Source organism: Rutidosis leptorrhynchoides, chromosome 11 (genome assembly GCF_046630445.1).
Source record: "Rutidosis leptorrhynchoides isolate AG116_Rl617_1_P2 chromosome 11, CSIRO_AGI_Rlap_v1, whole genome shotgun sequence".
NCBI classification, from domain to species: Eukaryota; Viridiplantae; Streptophyta; class Magnoliopsida; order Asterales; family Asteraceae; genus Rutidosis; species Rutidosis leptorrhynchoides.
Window position 1 is genome coordinate 98245661 of NC_092343.1, and position 8854 is coordinate 98254514.

At 32.3% G+C, this 8854-nt stretch overlaps 1 protein-coding gene across 1 annotated transcript; it reads left to right on the forward strand.

Moving 5' to 3' along the window:
- The first annotated feature begins 1710 nt into the window (after positions 1 to 1710).
- On the forward strand, positions 1711 to 4330 carry LOC139874799 (uncharacterized). Its single transcript, XM_071862196.1, has 5 exons — positions 1711 to 2243; positions 2389 to 2500; positions 2834 to 3005; positions 3095 to 3279; positions 4208 to 4330. Exons 1-5 carry the CDS (start codon positions 1711 to 1713, stop codon positions 4328 to 4330), a joined length of 1125 nt encoding a protein of 374 aa, XP_071718297.1.
- The last annotated feature ends 4524 nt before the right edge of the window (positions 4331 to 8854 follow it).

Genomic DNA, 8854 nt, shown 5'->3' on the forward strand with positions numbered 1-8854 from the left:
TAAACTTTAATAATTAACATTGGATATCTTACAAACATGAGGGACCAATAAAGTAATTTTGCTATAGATGTGACCTGAAGTTTACCTGTTATAATAAGTTGGATACACATAATAGAACAATTTAAATAGTTTAATGCATACAATAGGCTATCTAAAAGTTCAAATGCATACAATAGAAATTTAGTGAAAGTGCAATGTATTTTCAAATAATTTTGCTCATACTTAATGACTAGATATTTCCCTTTATATTTAACTTATCAAAGTATATGAACATATATTTAACTTTCAATATATTCCTTTTTTCCGCTAAAAAAAAAAGATGTATGGTGTTTATTTATTGTTATCGTAACGTATATAGGTATTATACACACAAGCTACACAAGATGTATACTTGTATTATTACGATCAAAGTAATATGTATAATATTTATTATTTGTCATCGGAACATATATACGTATTAGAACATAGAGTACATATTTAATATGTATATTCGTATTATATAAACAAGTTACAACAGAATAGTCAATTAGATGATTTAGATCATAAGTTATACATGTTACGGCTTATTTAAGTAATTTTTATAGAAACTGTGATATTTAATAGCACTAAGTTGAAGAAAATATATCTAACGATGGATTATTCAACGGATATTCATTAACTCGAATAATACATCAGATCAGATATGCATATGAATTCATTAATTAAAATCAAATAAATACAAATATGAATAGGGATGAAATTTCTTTTATGTTAATGGAAATAGATGTGAATATAGACAATCCATTGTAATTTCTATTTAGACGCTACCGTTGGGCTTGACTGTCGACCATTCGACGTTGGGTAATGTTTGATATTGTTTCTTTTTCTATTTCTTTCTTTTTCTTTCTTTCTTTCTTTATTTTTTCTTTGTTTTTTGTTTTTGGTTGTCCCAGCTAGTGTCTTTTTCTTCCTCTCTTTTTTGCAGGTTTTTGTGAAGGAGGCGGCGTACAAGGGAGTGAGAATAGGGGTTTTATATGTTATTTTTAGGGCGTAAAAAAATTAGGTCAAATTAGTTAATTTGGGCTAAAAATTATTTGTTATTTTTGGTTAATTATTATCATTATAATGGTCTGAAACTACATTATTGTTTAGAGTTTAAGTTTATATGCTATATTGTTATTTTTTATATTTGTAAATTATAAATTAGAAATATTTATAATAAATAATAAATTAGATTAATAAGAAATAAAAGTATAAAATAAATTAAATAATAATTTAATAATAAATTAGACAAATTAGAATGAACAATTAACTCTGTTTTGACTTCAGTATTAAATTTCAACATCTTGAAAAAGACACAGCATCTAGTTCTCCTTGTGCTCTAACACAACTTCTTATCTTTTCAAATTTAATCTATTTTCTTAAAAGAATAAAATAAGAGAAGTGTACCGTATCTTTCGATTATCTTTTCAATTAATCTAATTTTTCAAAAGAATAAAATACAGCAAAAGAAGTGTACAAAACTACGGTATAAAAATAAAAAGTACCGTATAAATTACAAGATAAAGATAAGGAAAGGATAGCGGATAGAGAGAGAGAAAGCGATTGTCACTTTACTGATACAAAATCAAATCAATTTGGGGGTAAAATTCTACTGCTACCAAATCAATAATTTTAGTATTTTTAAATTTTAATTTTTTTTTATATATATGTAAGTCTGATAACAGCAAAATGTTGTCCGACCAAGAAATAGCAAAAGGAGTTGAGATTCTATTAACACAATCTGACCACAAATCATTCAAAACCCTAACTGAATTTGTTCATTCTCTTTCATTAAAATTAGGGTTTGATTTATCTCATAAATCCCTTTTCATCCGTGACCAAATCAACCTTTTCTTGTTTCGATCACAACAACCACCGCAACCGCAACAATTGCTACCACCACCACTAACCGCCGTTGCCGTTACTACTTCCGGAATTGTGAAAGACCAATATGCCCCTCAGTATCATTTCAATCAACAACAACAACAGTTTTATCAGCACCAGCAGCATTATGCACTTCAACAGCAACAATTGCATCAATATCAGCAGCAACAGCAACAACCGCCACGTCAGAGGCATCCAGTTGAGCTTAATTTCAGTAAGGCGGTTGCGCCGCAGCATACGGCGGTGGTTAGTTCTCCACTGCCGGAGGTGAAAAGTGAAGGTGGAGGTGTTTTGGTGCAGGGTGTTGGTGTTAGGTCATCTGAAAAACCTAAAAAAGGGTAACTTTTTTGTTTATATATGTATAAATTGTACTGATTTTTGTTGGTTGTTTTGTAGAGGTATTAGGGTTAGGGTTTCAAATTGGGGGTACTTTCTAAAAAAGGGTAACATTGGCCATTGATTTGTTGTTGCATGTCATCTTAGGGGAGCAGCGGGCACTAAAAGAAGAGGTGGGCCAGGGGGCCTAAATAAACTATGTGGTATTACACCCGAGCTTCAAGTTATTGTTGGCGAGTCAGCATTATCAAGAACTGATGTAAGATTCATAATTTTAGTAATTTTTATCTTTATTAAACCATTTAGTGTCAGTATAACATGAGAAGAGGCTACATTACATCATTAAAGGTGGCAATTTTGACCCACTTACATATATATGGGTCAATTTTGGTTATCTTTATCTTTTATGAGCATTGACATTTTAACTTAAACAGAATTAGGTCATGGTGGACAAAAGTGCGTAATAAGTCCGAAATTAAGAAATAGACTTTGCATTAAATGAAACAAATGCTCTTAATAGTAAAAAAAAACTATATTTTTTGCATGTATCCAATATATGATGTTGCGAACATTTGAATATTGCTTTATACAGATCGTGAAGCAGCTATGGGCCTACATCAAGAAAAACAACCTACAAGATCCAGGCAACAAGAGAAAGATAATATGTGATGATGCTTTGCGTGTTGTATTCGAAACTGATTGCACCGATATGTTCAAGATGAATAAGTTGCTTGCCAAGCATATTATCCGACTTGAACCTACAAGTATGTGAAAGTAAACCTGATAAATCAAGCCATATTCTCTTGTTTAACCTTAGTTTCATTAAATTTATGACAACTTGTAAATTGTGCAGAAGAATCGTCACATAAAAAATCCAAAGTAGACGTTGAACCTGTCGTTGAAAGTACCGATAATGTTCCGAGGCAAGTTATAATATCGGAAGCACTTGCCAACTGTTTGGATACTGGAGAACGAGAAATGTCGCAGTCGGAGGCTTTAAGACTTGTTTGGGAGTACATAAAGGTCAATAATCTTGAGGTATGAAAAATTTGTATGGCTATGATTATTTCTATCATAAAGATGCAATTTTTACACCTTAACTTATGAATAGGTCGATTTAGGTTATGTTTTATTCGAAAATGTTTAAGTGAGAAATTTTTGGGAAGGCATAATTTGGTCATTGAATTTTCACAAGTGTTACGTTTAAGGAAATTAGTTTACATTCAGAAGGATGTAGCATATTTGACAAGTTTTTAAAAAGTCATTTTTTTCCAATTCTCTTTTAATACAACAACAACAACAACAAAACCCAATACCACATAAGTGGTGTATTGGGGAGGTGAGATGTAGACAATCCTTCCCTTATCCGAGAATAAAGACAAGTTATTTCTCCACGAAGAGTGAAACACTCTCAAAAGTAGAGAAAGTCATCCCTCTCTCTATTCGATGGATAGAGAGATTGTTTCCGAGTGGACCTCCGGCCAATAAGTAGGAAAGAATTTTAAAAAAATAAATTAAAAATAAAATTAAGACGCCATGGAAATGGTAAAATCAAATTTCCATGGGTTTTAAATCCTGCCTGAAATCTAATTCTCTTTAATGTCTTTACCAATTACTCAACTATATCTCGGAATTAAATCTATAAGCATAGTGCCTAGATTTAGTCATATAATAATTTTTTTGTAGTTCTAAGAAGCATTTTTTTCTTCTTTTTAATGTTATTAAGATTAAGATAAGAATTTTGTGATCGTTTATCTCTCAATAATCATTTAGAGAAAGTTCATAACATTTGGCCAAACTTTGTTTTGGATCAACACATACAAATCATGTTTTGACCCGAATCTGACTTGCTCTTGTGTATCACATTTACTTGAAATTTTAATTTATGCATCAACATAAATGCGACATTTGGCCGGAATCTTAACCTTTTTATTTATTTTTTCAAAATTGGCTTGTTTAATGACAGGATCCTCAAAATCCGGTGATGATTTTGTGTGATGAAAAGCTTAAGAATCTTTTTGGATGCGAAAGCATTTCTGCTATGAAAATTCCCGAGTTGTTGGTCGAACAACATCTATTTAACAAATAGTGTTACCAACTTAGTGGACTGGTATGTTTTTCAGGCCTTTTAATTGATGTTCATGAAGTTGCGTATGAAATTTGAGCCAGTATGGGATTGGTGTTTGATTTGATCTTTGAACTGATTAACCTGACTTAAGTCGCAATAATTAGTGTATTTATGTTTGGATAAATAAATCGTGCTTCTGTTAATCTACGTACTAATAATGAGTTTCACTGGCTGCAAAAAAATTCAATGTCTATAGATAAAATAATTTGACTGCTTACCCCTCATTAACACCTAACTATTGGGACGGCTACTGTTTTTCACAGTGTGTCACGTTTTTCACAAAAATCTTGTTTTTTTTCGTTCACTTTGTTAAATAATTTAAATATGCTAAACGCTAAACGTCTTATTATTGGTTATCTTAACTTCAAACCACAGAAGCACATCTCCAAAAACTTAAGACTAAAAAGTTAAGAATGCAATTTGTTTTGGTTACTAATTATATCTGAAGCCAAGTTATAAAATTGATTTCTGGTGCTTATTGACTTTATGCTAAAGTTTTAATTATTCTGATTTGTGCTGTTTGTCTTTTTCAGTTTGTTTATAGTGTATGGTTGTGTATATATTAAGACTTTTTTAGTAGGCGTTCTTAGTGCCTGCGAGTTGACTTTTACTTTACAACTGATGGATTTTTGCTCATTTATTTGTTTCAGATATGCATAGGAATTCAGCGTCTAATAATTTATGGCTAATCTGACATATGCCCTGTGAAGAAGAAGTTTGTAGTTTGTGACTAAAAGTTTCAGTCTTTTATGATTCAGCTGACGTGGGTACATGTAACGCGAGTTGCAACCTGTTTTTATGTTAAAACCCGAACGAATATGTCTGGATTTGGGTTTTCTTGATCTTGTGTTTAGTTGTTTTGCCGTTTGTAAATGTCTAACCTTGGCGCAGTGCTGTTTGACTAGTCCTTAATGGAAGCTCTTTTAGATTATTTTTTTATTATTGCAATTCCTTCATTAAAGTTTTTCATTCTTTGTTAATGAATCGAATGAATGAATGATGATGAAGTTTGAAGAACTCAGGCCCTTGTATTATTGTAGAATTATGAACTCAATCTTTAATAATTGTAGAAAATAATACTAATACCCCACATTCGTGGGATGAGTATCGTTGTTATAATTGTATAAAATAATAACATGCAGTAGTATAATCGTTCGTTAGACCCGCCATGTTTGATGCATCGCACACAAAAAGTTAACCTGAAGCTGAAGGCTGAATCCCATGAATTTTTATGCAAGTTGGTGAGGTTAAGAAGAAAGTCTAGACCTCTTGACTCTCGAAAGAAGATAATCGAATAAATGTGTGTAATGTTCTTCGCACGTTTGTACACTAGATTTCGCATCAGAATGGATTACAATGATCAAAGTACAGTGGATTGGCCATCAATATGAGATGTATAAAGAGAAGAAACATTGGACCTCATAATTCTATACTTTGTGCTTCCTCTTCTTGTTAAAACATTCGTGTCTAAGTAATCAAAGAGAAACATGAACTAACATATGGTCAAAGATAGTTGGGGTGTTTGGCTGCAGAAGTTAGCTGCAACAACAAAAACAACAAAACTCAATCATGTAAAAGTGGGGTACCAGGGATGTAAGATGTAGAAAATCATTCCCATATCATAAAATAAAAATAAAGAGAAGTCATTTCTTCACTCATAGTGAAACACTTCAAGAGTAGAAAGGTTAGCTGCAACGTCTTCCTTTTATCATTCGAACGGGGGTTAATAGAGGGTGGTGACATTTCTACCATGAATTTTGATATCATAATCATACAGCATTAAGAACGAGTATTGTACACATATGTAATGCATATTTATGGTGAATATTGGATGTTGAATATATCATCATATAATATTTTGGGGGATATTCTCCTTTTTGCCTTTCCTTAAAATGTTAAAGAGTTAACAAAAAGGAGTTTCTAAAAACAAGTTTGCAACAGTCTAGTTGCAAACTCATGGACCGGGTTGCAAGCACATTTGCAATATTGCGAGGTTCCTTGGCGAAGTTCCAACTTGGTGGATTTAGGCGTTCATGATGAGTTTGGTCGTTCATAGTTGGTGAGACGTGAGAGGTTTGGGCTTTCAATCGGTTAGTTGGTTTCATCGGTCATGGTGTTGAGATGTCGGAGGAGAGAATATTCTGATTCGTTCCACGTGTTTCTTGATGTGGTTTTCACGGTGGTTTTCATGTCGTTGCTTGCAGGCATGGACTATGGTTTCACTGGAGAAGTTATCGCCTTCAATTCTATTTTGATTTGTTGTGTGAAGTTTGTCTTCAAAGATGTTTGAGCATGTATGTTCAATTTTAGGCTCGAGGCCATGTAGTTGGATCTATGTTTAAGTTTATGCAACTCAATTGATTATTATTATTATTATTATTATTATTATTATTATTATTATTATTATTATTATTATTTTGACAGCGATTGAGATCAACCGAGGGGGACTAAACCACCCGTTATGATCATCTCCCGTTTCGACTATGCCGATGCAGCGATAATAACCCCGCCTCCGTCGCTGCCCGGAAGGAAACCTTGAAACCGATCCAAGGGCACGGCCAAGTAAAACCCTCCTCCCCTTTACCCCCCAAACGATATGAGAAATGTGTCATGGGTGGATACTTCATGACAGAGATAAAATTGTGTTTTTAAAATATAGCCAACGGGGGTCGAACTCCTGACCTCCCCCAAAGGAGGCAAACCACCAACCGCTGGACCACGTCACAACTTCAACTCAATTGATTATTGCATCACATTTCTGGTTAATTTCGTTTCTTAAGAGTTAAGACCACTAGTATCAAGCCTCACCCTTAACTTGTCTTGGTCGTGTCCTCAAGGACATTGATGTCACTGCCTTGTCCTAAGCTTGTCCTCACCAGGCTCGCCCTGAATTCTTTCTTTCCACAACATCTTCCATCACGAACCATATGGGTTTTTTGGGGGCCATATAGCTTCAATACTTGTACTGTTGTAAATATAGCTTGAACTCTTGCAAACTCATTTATTTAATACATTTGGTGATGTCATGTCCTGATAAGGAAGTATATCATTAATGTTAATTAATGTTTATGTCTTGGGGAGGAAAATGAGAAGACAATGTTGATATGACCCTGATGTGGCAGTGTCCTAAAGATGAATAGTGTCATTGTTAAGAGTGGTTTGACACTGACACTACTGATCGTAATGTACCATCACTTACGGCAAAGCTCGCTCGTAGATAACCGTTATAAGGTTAGTTGTTTGTTAGGTTGCGCTTTCTAATTGCGAGACTTATCCGAATTACTTGTACCTTTTGATAAGTTTTTTCATCATTTAATAAATTACTTGGTTTATATACACATTAGTTGTTTTTTGCTAAGAAAATGTTATATGTTATAAAAGTCAATTATGGATGATAATTTTATTATTATTATATATATTGTATAGTGGAATTTTTATTAGTATAAATATATGTGTTATGTAAGCTCATAAAAAAACACACTTTGAGAATATATAAAAAACACATACTTCTCTCATATTCTCTCTATATACTTATTAGTCTACAGTCAAGAACCAGGCCACTAAAGGTAGTTATAAGCCTACTAAATTATAACACGTTATCAGCACGAAGTGCTCCGTATAATCAAGGTTTATCTGAGCAAGCACACGTCACTAATCAAGGTAAGAAATTATCTAACTTTTATTAACTTCACTAACATTTATATTTATGTTATTTAAGTTATATATGGTCGGTTATACCGCCTGAATTATATTTCTGTAATCTAACTTTTATTAACTTCACTAACATTTATATTTATGTTATTTAAGTTATATATGGTCGGTTATACCGCCTGAATTATATTTTCTGTAATCTAACTCTTATTAACTTCACTAACATTTATATTTATGTTAATAAGACCTCATGATTGTACGCAACACGTCATTTGACAACACGGTACTTTATGTACGCAACACGTCATTTGACAACACGGTACCGTGGGTCGAGATTAATTCCGATCAATACGAATACGATGGGGTCTTTATATGTTATCTAACATTTATGATTACTTATGCAATTAATCATTATTTATTTCATGCATACTAATGTTTATTCTTAAATTTATTATTTATGCATAATATATTTATTATTTTAATCATCGTATTTCTACTAAACTCAAATTCCAATTTGAATTAATATGTTTTTGCTTTTATAAATAAAAATAGATTAAAGTCCATGTTACTAATTCGTTTTTATAATTCTTACAACAATTAATTATTAATTATCGATTTCAATAAACTATTATTTTGGAACAATATTAAAGAGCATCGAGCAATTTCACATGTTTTGGAAAGTAGGTAAAAGTTGTTTCTTGAAATGAATTATTTAAGTTTGTAGTATTTGTTTAAGGTCTTCCTTGGTAGGCTCACCAACCATGTTATATAAAGTTACATTTTTGTTGAGATTCGAATATCACAAGATTAGTGGGCATATGTATTATATATTAC

Bases quoted from the DNA above. Each gene is read 5' to 3' on its own strand.
- LOC139874799 (XM_071862196.1), top strand. From the start codon at position 1,711: ATGTTGTCCGACCAAGAAATAGCAAAAGGAGTTGAGATTCTATTAACA. The intron at 2,501-2,833 runs GTAAGATTCATA...TGCTTTATACAG, and splicing joins CAGCATTATCAAGAACTGAT to ATCGTGAAGCAGCTATGGGC. The intron at 3,280-4,207 runs GTATGAAAAATT...GTTTAATGACAG, and splicing joins TAAAGGTCAATAATCTTGAG to GATCCTCAAAATCCGGTGAT.